This window comes from Mustela nivalis (assembly GCF_964662115.1).
Source record: "Mustela nivalis genome assembly, chromosome: 6".
NCBI classification, from domain to species: domain Eukaryota; kingdom Metazoa; phylum Chordata; class Mammalia; order Carnivora; family Mustelidae; genus Mustela; species Mustela nivalis.
In genome coordinates, this window is record NC_139025.1 from 99,648,461 (window position 1) to 99,664,229 (window position 15,769).

At 42.8% G+C, this 15,769-nt stretch overlaps 1 protein-coding gene across 7 annotated transcripts in view; it reads right to left on the minus strand.

Annotated features, from left to right (window-relative positions):
* The window catches only part of IQCH (IQ motif containing H), a 191,303-nt gene that overhangs the window by 34,172 nt on the left and 141,362 nt on the right, over positions 1–15,769 (minus strand). Inside the window, exon 18 of one of the 7 annotated variants that reach the window (XM_082736988.1) lies at positions 11,139–11,693. The exons of the other annotated variants lie outside the window; for them this stretch is intronic. Coding sequence (XP_082593114.1) covers positions 11,655–11,693 — 39 coding nt within the window. The 3' untranslated portion in view covers positions 11,139–11,654. Of the gene's footprint in view, positions 1–11,138; positions 11,694–15,769 lie in introns of those variants that run through there. 7 annotated transcript variants of the gene reach the window in all.

A 15,769-nucleotide genomic window follows, 5' to 3' on the forward strand; every position in this document is an offset into this window, starting at 1 on the left:
CCCGATGCGGGGCTCGATCCCAAAGACCCTGAGATCATGACCTGAGACGAAGGCAGAGGCTTTAACCCACTGAGCCACCCAGGCGCCCCCATCATCTTCTTTTATTGTAAGGAGATGAACCTGAGGTCCTGACAGCCTATATGGCTTGCAGAAGGCCCCATCTTTGATACCAGCATCTGAGGCAAATATTCCTGATCCTTGGCAGGTTGAGTCTCTGGGCCACACTTTCCTTCACTTACCACTGGGGAGGATAATCCTGACAGACCCTTCCTCACTTGTGTTCAGCTGCATCTAGAGGCTGACTGGGAATTGTGAAGATTTCTCACTCTGTAGAGAATTTTTTTTAAAAGATTCTCCAGCCAAGGCAGGTGGGGATGAAACACCGAGAATTCACCTACCACAGGGATGGTATCAGGCCATTAGAGCAAAGCGTGATACAAGCTTACCCTTCTCAGCAGCCTGTCGTGGTTAAGGCACAGGTGCACCATCTCCCATGTAGTCCCAATATGACAGGAAGTCCACCATTGGGTTCTTTCTAGAGCAAGACCAATCCCTTTGTCAGACGCATGGGTCCCCAAAGCTATGGCTAAGTTAGAGAGGCGAGGCCACCTGTCTAGCCCCTCTGTTTGCTGGTCAGCACAGGCACGGGTAGCCAAGATTCCCTCTGTCTTTACTGGTTTGGCTAAATACAGAGGCAAGACCGTACCACTTTAGAAGCCAAAATCCATCGGTGTAACATGATCTAACTTATAATTTTAAAGGGTTACTCTGGTTGTAGCGGGGAGAAGAGATCATGAGGGGCCAAGGACAGAAACAGAGAGACCACTGCAATCCAGTGGGTGAGAGATGGTGGCAGCTGGACCCGCAGAGGAGGGGAGAAGTGGTCGTATTATAGATGCGCTTCAAAACTACAACCTGAAGGACTTGGTTGATGGGTTGGATGCAGGGTATGAAAGAAAGAGTAGTCAAGGATATCTTCAAGACCTTTGCCCTGAGAACATGAAAGGATGAAATTACTATGTTCGGAGTGGGGTAGACTACTAGAGGAATAGTGTCAAGGGTAAAATCAAGATTTCAGGTTTGGGCGTGTTGGGTTTGAGATGCTTTTGTTGAATATGTTTCAGAGGATGGGATGAGATCTCAGGTACGTTTTCTCCCTTCTTGGCTGTAAAAGCAGGAGGATACGCTTGGCTAGGGTATAGGGATAAAGCAGAATCCGTCCCTGCTAGGGAGGCATCTTTTTCTCTGCTATCACTTTCGGGCCTTGGGCTCAAGGCCATCCTTGTCTGAGGAGAGGCAAGCTCTATAGACCGTAGTCTATGGGACCTACAGGACATGGAGCCTTCCCTAGGGCACATGCTTCTCACAGTGTTTAGGCCAAGATGAAATAAGCTTGAGGAGGGTAGAGGCAGCTTGGTAGAGGAAAGAAGTGACTGCTCCTTGAGGGTAGTGGACATTGGAGGGACCTATGCCTTGAGGGTGGCTGGTGGCTTTGCTGGAATGGCAAGAGCACTGGACCAGACAGAGCTACAGGACCTGGCTGGGAGTGTTGGCCAGGCCCTTTGCTGTGTGACCTTAACTTTCTTCTTTCTGGGCCTCAGCTTCCTTGCATGTTAACGCAGACCTCTCTGCAATGGTCTCTGTCTTCGAGTCATATTGTGAGGGTCCAGGGACTCCAGGAGAAACTCTGTGAGTCTATTACTGTGGGGTCTGGCCGACTCAAATCCGTCTGGACCCTGACTTCTTCCCTGCGTCTCAGCCAGGACAGGCATAAGAACTCACTTGCTTGGCTCTTGACTTCAGTGTCTGTGCCCGCTCCTCAGAGATGGGGAGGACTTTTACCTCTTCTCAGATGCTGTTAAAAACAGGCTGGAGAATCCTGGCTGCAGAGAAATGTACTGCCTTAGGGAGCTACTAAGAGATACCTCTTCCCGTGTCGACCGTCAGCACGCAGCGTTGAGCTCCCCGGTGTAAACGCCATGCATGCTACTTGATTTTAAAGAGATGGCACAGTGCTCTCTAAGAATTTTCAGTTGGTAAAATATCAATGTGATGATGATATTTGGTAAGAATTGTTTGTATTATATTTTAAAAAGTGGATGGGAAGGCAGAGGGGATTGCAGCGTCTTGGCATGTTGCCACCTAGTGGCAGCTGCTGGGATGGCCCAGTCTCTTGGAGAGGCTAAGGAGAGCGGCTGTTCTGGGGAATGGGGCAGTCACCCTGGGGCTCTGATCAACAGTTGAGACTCTCCGTATTCATCTTGGAGGCCTTCCCCTTTGTCCCTATGGATCCTGTTTATCCTTCTGGCCACAGTTTAAACCACAGGCTGTCTCCCAGCAACTACAAGCATCCAATTTATGTTCCGCCCACCCTGGATACTGCCTTATATGGGGCGTTTAGAGTCTGTGAGGCCAGAGGCAGCAGAAAATCTGAGCCCTGACACTCCATGCTTAGGGCCCATGAGTCCACCATGCCTAGGGCCTCCATGATTTCCAAAGGCCTTCAAAATATTTGGATTCTGGGGGTGCCTGGGTGGCTCAGTGGGTTAAGCCGCTGCCTTCGGCTCAGGTCATGATCTCAGGGTCCTGGGATCGAGTCCTGCATCGGGCTCTCTGCTCAGCAGGAAGCCTGCTTCCTCCTCCTCTCTCTGCCTGTCTCTCTGCCTACTTGTGATCTCTCTCTGTCAAATAAATAAATAAAATCTTAAAAAAAAATATTTGGATTCTGGGGAAAAGAAAAAGTTACTGGCTCGCAAATATAAAAGGAAAACTACAAAGTAACCATAAATGTTTTGAAAAATACAGATGAAATTCAATATGTTGGTTAAATGGAACACAATTCATACAGTTGTATCTAAATCCTGTTCCATGAGAGCACATTTTAATACATTTACTATGACATAGGGTGATGGGCTCTCTGAAGCAAATAATACTCAGGGCCCAGAGAGGTCTTAAACAATTCTGTCCCGCAGACCTAAAACGACCTCCATCATTCCCACATCCCCATTTTATGGATGAGACTCTGGAAGGTGAAGGCACGGAATGAGGTCCCTCAGGGGAAGAGCTGGGACCAAAGCCCAGGTTTCCCGAGTTGTGGTCCAGCACTTTCCATGACACCTAGTCCTTAGCGTTAATAGTCCAGTTTGCGGTGCCAGAAGCTTCTCTGTGACTTCGCATGTTCTTTCAGGGTGTGTAGGGATCCAAAATGGAAAATACTGACACACCTACTACACCTGTACCATCAGCAGCTCTGTGGATGTTTTTCACTATTGTTAAAAACCCAACATTTAATATACGCTTGCCTTTTCTGTTTCCTTTCCCAAGTTACTTACACTACTTCTATTCATTTATGATCCTCCCTCGATTACTTTTAAGACTGATGGCCTAACTAATATTTGTATTAAGGTACAGAACTACATACTCATTTCTTTTTTCTTTTTCAGTGTTTCCTTATTTTTTTTTTATCATGAATTTTTAGAAGGCCATTTTCTTATTTCGACACTAGGCACTAAACTATAATAAACACGAAAACCCAATTTTTATAACCTATTACAGGTTTCTAGGACTAGTAATTGTATATGCTTCTTCCATGGCAATTCAATATAATAATCTCATACTGCAGATAGATATTCTCCTCCTTTAATTTTCATGCTATAAATGTCAGAGATGGTGAATAATTTGCTTAGTTGAGAAGTATTCCTTTAAAGTTACTACAAATAATCTCCAAAAGGCTTTTGTGTGGGTTTTCAAAGCGGAAAGCTCCTGCTTGGTAGCTCTCCCTGGGGAGGATCCCTGTGCCTGGTCATGGGGACACAGAAGGCTGTGGTGTAAAGGGAGACGAAGATGGGCACACCACGCTGGGCCCGTGAGGGCAATGAGTTAGCAGCAGAGTTCGCCTGTCCTTCCCAGTTTCCTTGACATGTGCAGCACATCAGAATTTTTTTGGGAAAGAACCACCTCTGTTACAGAATATGTAGGCAAGAAGCAAAGGCAGTGAGAGCTATGGCCTTGAACTTGGTCTAGTCCAGCCCCCTTAAACTCTAAGCTTGAGGCTGTAAGAAGAGAAGAGACCTGGGCAGGAGCAGAGCTCAGAGCCCTTGACTGCAGGTCCAAGGCAAGTTTGTTTACTTTTGGGAAATTCCTAGAGAGGAGAATTAGACCGAGAGCAGGGACTCATCTCACTCATCATATTTGCATCTTGCCTAATACCTACCGCAGCACTCTTGATATAAGTGTGCACAATAACTCTTTGTTGGATTACTCAATAATAAATAATACAAGGGAAAAAAGTCTTCCCTTTAAAACACAGACAAGAGAGATAACGCGTCAAACCCGTAAGGATGGCTGAAATAAAAAGACAATAACAAGTGTTGGCAAAGATACAGAGAAATTGGAAGCCCTATACGTTGCTAGCGAGATTGTAAAATGGTATAGCCACTTTGAAAAAAAATACAAAAACAGGTAAGCACTTTCTCAAAAAGTTAAACTTATGGTAGCCAAAAGACCCATCGATTCTAATCCTAGGTGTATAACCAGAAATGAAAGCATGCATTCACACAAAAACTTGCACACGAATGTTCACAGCAACACTACTCATACCAGTCCAAAGGTGGAAGCCACCCAGATGTCCATCTGATTGAACAGATGAACAAAATGTGGTCTGTCCATACGATGGGATATTTTTTTGGCCATTAAAAAAAATGAAGCCCTCATATCTGCTATGACATGGATGAACCTTGAAAACATTATGTTACGTGAAAGAAGCCGGTCGCAAAGGGATGTCTGCTGGATGATCTATTTATATGGAATGTCCAGAATAGGGAAATCTATAGAGGCAGAAAATCATTTCCAGTGGCTGGGGAAGAGAGGACATGGGAAATGATTCTTCATGGGTTTCAGGATGTCTTTTTAGTGGTAAGGGAAATTGTCTAAAACTAGGTAGTGATGATGATGGTATGACTCTGAACGTACTTAGAAACCACTGCAGTGCACACTTTAAAAGGGTGAGTTTTATGGGCAAGGGTATCTCAGGAAAGCGGTTATACACACACACGACACCCAGAACCCGGTCTCCAAGAGACCTGTTCTTGGAAGGATGCCTGCACAACTTGTATGGCTGCTCGTCGTGATCTAATTGAGGGTGTCGGTAACGACGGGATGAGGAAGCCTGCGACAAACCACCTTCCAAACTGTCCTCTCAATTTATCCGAGATATGCAAATCTTTACCTCAAACAGCTTCTCCAGATATGGGTGAAAATTATCTGCTTCCTACACTAAAGCAAAATAGTGGGTGGCAAGGGTTCATGCCTCGGCCCATTGAGCAGTTGTAGGCTGGGGGGGGATAATGTCTTAGCTTTTGTCGAAGAGACTCAGTCAGCTCTGAGGACACAGTGTCATTTTTCTAAAATGCAGTGCACTTCTGTCTCCTCCCCACCGCAGACCTTCATTTCGTACCAATTTTCAGACTAAGTGGGGCTGGTCATGGTCAGATCCAGAAGAGAGCCAGGGCCGGTCAAGCAAGTGGGCACGTGGCATGGGAAAGCTCTGAGACGTGTCCACTTCCTTCTTCCCTTCTGTTGCTCATTCCAGGGCCCTCCCAGCACCCCGGCCTGCCTTCTGCGACTTAGGGCTCCCCAGGGACACTTCCTCATCCCCATCAAGTTAATCTAATAATCCAGTACCTCCTGAGGGCTGAGTGCCAGGCAACATGTTTGTTATCACGGAACCTTTTGGATTTGGTTATCCTGTGAGCTGGTTCTGAATTCCATGACGTTGCCTTTGTTGTCTGTAGACTCTGGCATTCGAGAGGTTCAGCACCCTACCATGCCAACATGCCACCTTTTTTTGATAGCGGCGGTGTTTAGAAAGCTGCCTATTTGACCATGTGGAGGATAGACTTTAGGAGACAGACTGGGGAAGTAAAAAGGAAGGGAAATTGATGTGTGTTAAGGGTCTACAATGCACATACACTTCTGTATTTTCTTATGTCATCCTCACAACCACTTTGTGAGGTAAGTACTAACATCCGCGTTTTATGGAAGAAGTAGTGAAGGCTCAAAGAACCCAGAAACATGCGAAGTTCCACAGCTAAGCAGCGAGGCTAGGATTACGATCTAGGTTTGCCGTACTCTGATGTCCAGGCTCTCTCCGGCCCTTGATCTTGGACATTTCTCTCGGCCTGGGGGTGGGGAACAAATGCTTGGTAGGCTGTGAGAGAGCACCACGATGCCAGCAATCACCCCTAGAAACTCCACTACTTATGAGGTGGTTCCAGAGGAAGGCCCGTGATTTACTGTGGGACTTTGGGCAAGCCACTTAACACCTTTCTGCCTCACTGTCCCCATTATTTGTCTGTAAAGCACTTTGAGAGCCTATAATAAAGGAGCTGTATAAAGACAAAGAAATATTGTCCTTCTGTGTAGGCAGAAAGCCAGGGTTCCTACCTGTGATCAATGAAAGTCCTGTGGCACTTTCCAGAAATGTAGGGCCTTGGGAAAAATTCCAGTCAAGTAGCTGCTGACTGAAAATCACCCTGTAGTTTCACCTAAGTAAGTGTTCCTCAGTCCTGGCTTACCTGTCAGGGCTCTGCTGCTATTTCAGACCGCTGTTCCACTCAGCTTCCCCCCAGAGGCTGCTTTTAACTGACCCCCTCTGACACCATTTGTCCCTAGGTTCAGTTTCTAACAAATGAAAGGAACAGCATCGAGGGAGGTCTTTCCCTCCTTCCTCCTCCTCCCCTCTCTCCTTCCCCTCATCTCTTCTTCTGAAATTCCAGGCACTCTTTCTTACTATATAGCTTCCGCTCAGGAGTACGCACCAGACTCTTCATGGCAAATAAGTGTCAATTTTTCGTTTGGGCTCTACTTATATTTGATTGTGTTCTACGATCTTCAAGCAATGTGTGGAAAATAATCGTAGAATTCATGTCTTCATAGTTCCCTCATCAACAAGTGAATCAAAAAAATACAAAATATATGCATTGATGCTTCTCCCCCCAAATCTGAGGTAGCGTATTCTTTGGTATACCGTAAATCTCTAATATGAGTAGAAGTTTTATGGGTATTTCTTTGAAAAATGCCTCTTTCTACTGAGCCTCTTTATTGATGTTGTTTCGTTCTGCACCCTTCTATTTATATAGGGCACTCAGTTGTTGCCCCAAGGGGTTCGAACACCTGCTCTTCCAGCTCAGGGAATTAATGTAGGAGAACACGGTCCTTGGTGATAATGGCCATTTTCCGTGTTCTTCTTGGAGCCACGTGTGCCTTGTCTCTGGAGTTCCTTTGTATTTCCTGTCTCTTCTCTTCCTATGGGGGCTGAATTTTGTTATTATATTTGGACTTGTATTTTGTATCGGTTCCCAACAGCCAGACCAAGTTTCACTGGGTTGGTTTGATATCATGTATGTATTAAGACATTAGTGGAGAGGCATCACAAAAGGTTAAACAGTCAGACACAAATAAGTAGGTACTCTAGTCTGGGCTAGGGAGGGGGCATGCTAGAGGAAGATCCACTCTAACCGAGAAGTAGAGCGATTCTATTTATATATTTATAAGGGCCTGGAAAAATAGGCAACACAATGAATCTTATGTTTAAGAAAGCAAAATATATGTTTAAAGAAATATACATATTGTTAAAACAGTTCTATTTATGCAAAAGATTCATGTAACTTTATAAAGGTTTTCAGGGATTTTAAAGGATTTTAAGTGCTGTGTTAGACTGTACTGGTAACAGATGTTCAACGGCGTGCTTAAGTTTTTGTTTTACTGAAAAAGCAATGGATTACTTGATATTTTCTTTTTAAAAAATCATACCAACACCACCCCACTTTAAGTATAGCTCTAATTCACTATTTCTAAGAAACATAAATGATTTAAAATAACATAAGGGCTTCTAAAGACAAGTATCACTATAGTGGAGCTAGGAGATTTTGTTTGCTAAATATTCCCTTTAGAATGCCAGTTTTTTGGTGTCACTTCTTGTTCTTTTTCTATGAAGACAGATGGTGTCAGTAATTGCCTATATATTTAATTAAGTTAAAAAGCTACATAGTAAGGTTTTGGCAAAAAAGTAGGAAATTTTGTGCTACGAGCAAAGAAAGCAAAGGGAAGCAGAAATTGGTAGCATAAGACACGATTCCTCACCAAGTACGCATTTTGATATCCATATGTGTTGGAATGTGAGATTGCATGAATCTCATGATAAGAACAAAGGCATTTACCCTGAAAGATGGAGCCCGTAATGGAAATCTAGATGGCAGTTCTCCTACATTTTGACTGGCTGGATTGGAATGACTCTACCTGTTGTCCATATCACGTCCAACGTGGGCCCAATACTTAGCAGTCATTCTGAACTCTTCTGAGACTCAGGTTTTTGCCTGGGATTTCTCACCTAGCAGGCTAATCATTGTGAAATTATTATGGGAGGAAAAGCAGTAGCTACTTGTAGAAAGTGGTTTGGAAAACTGACTTAGCCATTCTTGTGGTGTCTGTTTTCAAATGTTCCCATCCCACGAATCCACCTTCTGGCTTAATGGCAATATGGCGCTCCCAGCTGTGGTGCTGTGTATGGGCTTGCTCATTTAAACTCTTAAAGCTTAAAAATGGCTACCACAACACTGATTTTATTCCATTTCGCTTAGTCATTAACATTTAATGATTACCTTATGTGCAGAGCACAAGGATGGAATATATTTAAAAAAATAGGAGATGTGTTTTCTGGCTTTAAGCTGTTCAACTCAATTCAACAAGCATATTGAGGATATACAAGAGAAACATACATTTTCTTTGGTGATGGTGGTTGAGGAGGGGGAGAGATTTACAAAGAAAGTCACCATTAATTCAGTGCAGTACCACTGTGAGCATCTGCCGTGAGAGAAAGAGCACAGTCTCATCAGCCAGCTAAATCCTGGTTTGCATCCCGGGTTTGCCACTTTTTTGTAGCTGTGTGACCTTGAACACGTCACTTTAGCCTCAGGTTCCTCATCTGTAAATTTGGGATGATAATCATACCTACTTCTCAGGGTGTGAGGCTTAGGAATACTACATGTAAAATATATAACGGAGTGTCTGGCATGTGGCAAAAATTCAAAAAATAATATTATCATTAATGATGACTCTGGCCATCAATACTGTACCTGTGCTCTGAAAGGCTAGAAAATGATGTAACAATTGAAGGGGGATTAGTTAAGGTGGGTTTCCAAGAGGACTTGGATTTCGAAACATTTTGAAAGAAGGAAAGTTGTATATAGACAGAAAAGAAAGGAAGGGCAAGCTATAGGAATGAAGGGGGCGTGTGGGAGGCAGAAAGAGAATGCATGTATTGAACATGGATGCCACCAAGCAGGTCAGCTTGCTCATCTTGGAAAGTACTTTGGGACATGATCAATGAGAAAAGCAATTAGCACCGCGTAGTGGGCAGGGGAAGATTCAGGATTCAGTTTTAAGAAGTAGGTTAAGGCCTAGAGCAAATTACCTGTATTTCATCAACCCAACATTATCATGCAGGTAAAATTAAGTTAAAATGAATGTTAAGGACAACTTCGAAAGGGAAAATTTACTACATGATAAGTCTTGACCACAGGTGACAGCTAGAAACTAGGAAAGGGCCACTCAGCTTCAGTTTCGTGATGCTGGTGGACAAGCTTTAAACACATGGATGTGGAGAATCTTCTGGTCTTTCTTAGCATTAGCAAGAAGCCTTTCCTTTGCTCCTACCTGCTGCCCTCCTGAGTCCTGCAAAGCTATGGTACCTCCTGAGAAGTGCGGGATGCAGTGTGAGTGCCTGGATTTGCCCTCCTCTGGCAGTGCCTCTGATGATTAAAGTTAGTTAAAGACCTCAAAGTCTGCAGAGAAGTGTCTGGGCTTCCTTCGAAAGGAAGCAGGGATCTTCATGGTGAGAGTGGACATCTGAAGTCCTGGATGGGACAACCGGATATAAACAGAGGAACTGGGTCTCTTCTATGTAGACCAACCAAAATTCTACCCAAGAACTGATGCTCAGGTTTGGATTCAATCTTTCTAAAGGTTAGGCTTTACAGTATAAGGGGGCTAAGCCAACATGCAAGGACAGTTGCATATGGTATTATTATATATAGCAAAATTGGCCACTAGTTTACCTGTACTACCAGGGTTAAGAAATGGAATTATAATTTTTACTGTGAAATTTATTGTCATCATTGCCTTTGTGCTTCCTGTAGAAGCCGTCATCATCATCATCATCATCATCATCATTACCTGTATATTACATGTCTCTTTCACTGACATGAAGATGCAGACCTTTTAAAGGGACAGGTCTTTTACTTTAATGCTTCAAAACCCTTTGGGATCTATTTTCCCTTCACTGGGTATTAACTTGTGATTAACAGTGTGCCTATTATAGCATTAAAAAACACTGAATAATAGACACTGCTGTTTATACCAAAGGCCTATTAAATTTTAATTTAGATATAAACTCTTAACCTTCTTATATATAAATAAAATACCTTCCCTGAAGAGAAAAAGTAAATCTCATTGAGGTCCCTTGGTGAATATCTTGTGTATCTTGAAAGCAGAGATAGGGAGATCTTGCAAATGAGAGTACCAGAGGGAAACTCAGGGAGAAGTATTCATTCATTCATTTAGTGGATATTTACTGTGGAGCTATCACATGCTAGACACGGGGCTGGGTGCTGGGTATACATCAAGGAATAAGAAGGAATTACGGTATTTCTGTAGACTTCAGTTTTTCTATTCTCTGAGATAAATATATTCATTTTTGATGTTTATATATCACTTTGAGATGATGAGAATGCTCACTGACTTTTAAAAATAATGCTAATTCCATTCAGATTCCATTCACAATCTGAGAACCTGCTGAGGGCTCGAGTGACAGTTTTACATGTGATTATGCCGTTTGATTTAATAAGAACAGCACCTTATATCGGCTCAGCCTCTCGGAATATCCTGTGTGAAGGAGGGCAGGAGCTCACCATTTGTCAAGGAGAAACACAAGGCCCCCAGAGGTCCACTGAGCTATCTGAAGTCCCACAGCTGGCTAATGGCCAGATTGGGGACAAAACCCGTTACCTGTCACGATGAAAATATTTTCAGCTCTTTTTTTCATCTTTTGGGCTGATATATTTGTATGAGACAGCCTTCGGGGCAGTTTTCAGAATGCGTGGGATATTCTCTGATAGACAACGTCAGGGTCTCCCTTTTAGTCTTTCCTCACAATTTGCACTGGCAACAAGTCCCACTTCCTTCTGTGGCTACTTTTTGTATCTGGGAAGGTCCCTGACTAGTTGCCTGAGGCCGTTTTTCATCTAAACTTTTTTCTTAAACATTGGATTTCTTTTCCTTTTTTTTTTTTTTTTTTTTAAGATTTATTTATTTATTTTAGGAGGGTGGAAGGGGCAGAGGGAAAAGGAGAGAGAGTCACTCGCGGACTCCCTGCTGAGCACAGAGCCCCACGTGGGCCACCACCCTGAGACGGTGACCCCCCCCAAAGTTAAGAGTTGGATTCTTAACTCACTAGGTCACTCAGGTGCCCCTTCCTTTCCCTTTTGTAAAGAAGTAATAACTATCAATGATCACAACAGAGATGGTTACTTTAAAAGGTCATGGTTATTTAAAAGTCAGCAAGTTTTTAATCTGGAAATTTTTAGCAGAAAGCATCTTCACCAATCTGTTAAGCCACTTCCTAGAAAGAAAAGGAACTGGAGAGAGATATATTAATGCATATTTGTAAGAGGCAAGTCAGATATGATGTTTGTGACATTTAGATCCTCACTTTTACATCTATGTGTTTGTGCTTTTCTACCCCCAACCTTCACAGTATCTTTCCCACTTGGCCTGCCCTCTTTCTTATCTTCCTTCAAATCCTAATGATCTTTCTGCTCAAATCCCACCTACTCTGTACAGACCTTTCTTGATTGCTCCAAACAGAAGGCTGTTAAACTGACATTACCTTTTTGATGTCTCTTTTATTGTTCTGTGTTGTTGTCACTTAGGTTTTTATTTGTAATTCATTTTTCAAGTCTGTCTCCCCTACTAGACTGTGAACTCCCTAAGGACAGGACTCCACTTCTTTTGCATCTTTGCAGCCTTTGTAGCACCTACTAAAATGGCTTGTACATAATAGATGCTCAGAAAATACTAGCTCTTTATTTTAGCATTTCCCAGAACTGAGTAAGTAAGCTTAACAGAGCTGGATAGTCTAAAAGCTCCAAGAGTCCATCAATCAACTGGCTATCAGGCGACTATCATTGTGTTAGATATCAAGAAGAGGTAAAAAATGCAAGGTCAAGTGTATCTTCTAGAGGATTTACAAATCTCACGAAGGCAATAGTAATGCCTAGGAACCAGGAAGAGTAAAACACAATTGTGTGTGTATGTGTGTGTCTCCAGTGAAATTAGGTGATGGATGTGAATGAAATTAGCTTCCTCATGACAGGGAACAGACCTTGTTTATATCTCTGTTCCTTCAGCTGCTAGCATAGGGCCAGAGTAAGCCCTTGGAAAGTATTTGTTTAACGAACATGTCAGTCTGTCCTCAATCTGAAGCCTTTGGTAGACATTTCATGTCCCTCCTAGAACCCAGTGGATACTGCCCATCAAAGACCCTGGTTCCAGGTCTTATAAGGGTAATAGTTGCTGCTCTTTGTTTAAGGATTGGATCGCTCCATGGTAATATGTTACACAGCCCCTCCTCTCATCCTCATGTGGGAAGGCCAGATTTCCAACGTGGCTACCTTGTAGCTCTGTGTATTCTGCATGGAGTCTCAGAAAGCCTGGAATGTCCCCATGCCTAAGGTCCTGGAATCTTGGACACAAAGCCACTGGCAGGCATGGCTTTGTACTATGCTCCTACCACCTCCAAAACCCAGGGACTAGCCCTTTTCCTTTTTTTTTAAATTGAAATATAATTGGCATATGATACTATATCAGTTTCAGGTGTACAAGATATACATATATATATTGCTACATGCTCACTGTGATAAGCCTGGTTACCATCTGTCACTATACCAAGTTATTATAATGTTATCGACTGTGATCCCTATTCTGTACTTTCTATCCCTGTGACTTATTTACTGGCCCTTTTTTCTTTTATTCCCAATAACCCTGTGTTCTGGTGGATGTTCTCAATATTTAAATATGGCTATATTTCCAAAATTTTCCTTCGTTTTACTACCTTAGAACCTTACTCTCATCTCCTTAAAGCTGAACAGGATTTTCCACACTCTTATCTGAAGCCGATTCACAATTGTGGGCCTGTTGTTGGTGTACCACTGTCATTGTATGTCTCTTTTTTCTGGCTCTCAGTCCTTTTTGGTTTTACCACGGTAAGTTATGGGGGCTCAGCTCGGCCCAGAGAGCAAAGATGTGAGATGGACGCTGTCCCCTGTTTACTGCCTCTTACATCTGTTGAAGGACATGTGTGTCTGTAAGGGCATGTCTGTGAAAGTGCTTTGTAAGCTATGACATTCTATACAAATTTGTGATGATCATTATTCACATATTTTTTCTGATTACAAATGTAATAATGCTTACTTTTGAAAATGCAAATGCGGAAAGCCCAAAGAACAAAATAGAAGTCACTCTGTATTAGTTTTCTATTGCTGCTGTAATAAGTTGCCATAAACTTAGTTGCTTAAAGGGTTGGAAGTCAGAAGCCTCACTGGGCTAAAATCAACGTGTCAGCAGGGTTTTATTCCTCCTGGATGTTCTCAGGAGCATCTGTTTCCTTGCCTTGTCTGTCTCCCGGAGGCTCTCTGCATTCCCCGGCTCACGGTCACTTCCTCTATTTTCAAAGCTAGTAGAACCCTTGGGATTTCATGGGCCTCCTGCATAGTCCAGACTGATCTTCCCCTCTCAAGATCCTTAAGTTAATCACATACACATGTTACTGCATAGGGTGACATTCACAGACTTGAGGGCTTAGAACGTGGTTCTCTTTGGGGGCCATCGCTCTGCCTACTACCCCCTCAGTCCTCCAATCCAGAAAGAATGACTTGTAACTTCTTAGTGTATTTCTTTTGGTTCTTTTTTTTGCTCTGTATATATGTATTTTTTCTTTTTATAGAATGGGCATCATGTTTCATGTATTGTTTTGTAACCTACATTTCACCTTTCAACTATTCTTTTTTTTTTTTTTTTTAAAGATTTTATTGATTGATTTGAGAGAGGAGACAGCGAGAGAGAGCACGAGAGGCGAGAAGGTCAGAGGGAGAAGCAGACTCCCCATGGAGCTGGGAGTCTGATGCAGGACTTGATCCCGGGATTCTGGGATCGTGACCTGAGCTGAAAGCAAATGAGCCACCCAGGTGTGCACCCCCCACCCCCGCCCTTTTTTTAAAGATTGATTTATTTGAGAGAGCGGGAGAAAGAGAGAGAAAGCACGAGCAGGAGAGGCAGAGGGAGAGAGAATCTCAAGTGACTCGATACTCTGTGCAGAGCCTGACACGGACCCGATCTCACTCCTGAGATCATGACCTGAGCCAAAACCAAAAGTGAGATGCTGAACCAGCTGTGCCATCCAGGTATTCCCAGCCTTCAACTATTCTATAAATAGCTTCTTCTTAAATATTCTTTAAAAACCTGATTTCTACTATTTTCATAGCATTCAGTTCTATTGCTCTAACATAATTTGCTTAACAAATTCTCTACTATGGAATTTAGGCTGTTTGAAAATTTATGCTGTCCTTAGTAATGTGCTGGTTAACATATGCATATGTAAACCTTTGTGGTCGTATCCTTGTGATATTTCTTAAAAGCAGATTCCTCTTCTTCTTAGTATTAATTTTGAGTACAAAAGTAAGTACCATGAGAATATTATTGACATACATAATTTTTAAATGGGAAGTTTTCTAAGAAGTCAAATAAGTAAACCTACTCACTTCATAGCCGAGAAAACTGAGGCTAAGAGAAAGAAAGATAAGATTAAAATAATATAGTAATTTAGAAAAAGAGCTAGATTCGACTCTTTGAAACTTTAGTATGACAAAGAATATTACAAATAAAACACAAATGACAGGGTTCTGTGTCCAAGTACAGGAGGTGCATGGGTGGGGCACAGGTGTGGCAGGTGAAGAAGACAGCAGGATTGGTTGGGAGATTGGTACACTGAACAAACAAATACATTGAGAAAGAAGCATATAATATATTGAGGGTAAAGAGGCTCAGATTTCTCACTGTTGGAGAAGGTACTTATTTTTAAGTGTGGAAAAGGGGAAGTCTAGGAAGATTCCTGAAGTGCTGAACTGATATTAGAGATATTGGTAGAAATGCATGGATTTAAAATATATATGCACTGATAGATATAGGAATAGTTATAGGTACATTCATTTGTGTGTCTGTGTGTCTGTGTGTATGATCCATATATAATACATGAACTTCTGAGCTCTGTCCACTGAGAGCGAATGGAAGCAGTGACACTTCAGTAGCAATGCCTACACCACGCCCAGATCTTTTTTTTTTTTTTAAGATTTTATTTATTTTTTTATTTGACAGACAGAGATTACAAGTAGGCAGAGAGGCAGGCAGAGAGAGAGAGGAGGAAGCAGGCTCCCCGCTGAGCAGAGAGCCCGATGCGGGCCTCGATCCCAGGACCCTGAGATCATGACCTGAGCCGAAGGCAGCGGCTTAACCCACTGAGCCACCCAGGCGCCCCCAAGCCCAGATCTTAATACCATCTTCCACCGCAAGGACCCTAGGCTCTTGGGTTGATCCTAGGTCTGTGACAGGGAGAATGTAAGATGAACCTGGACTATCCCTTTGTGATAGAAAGTAAGAC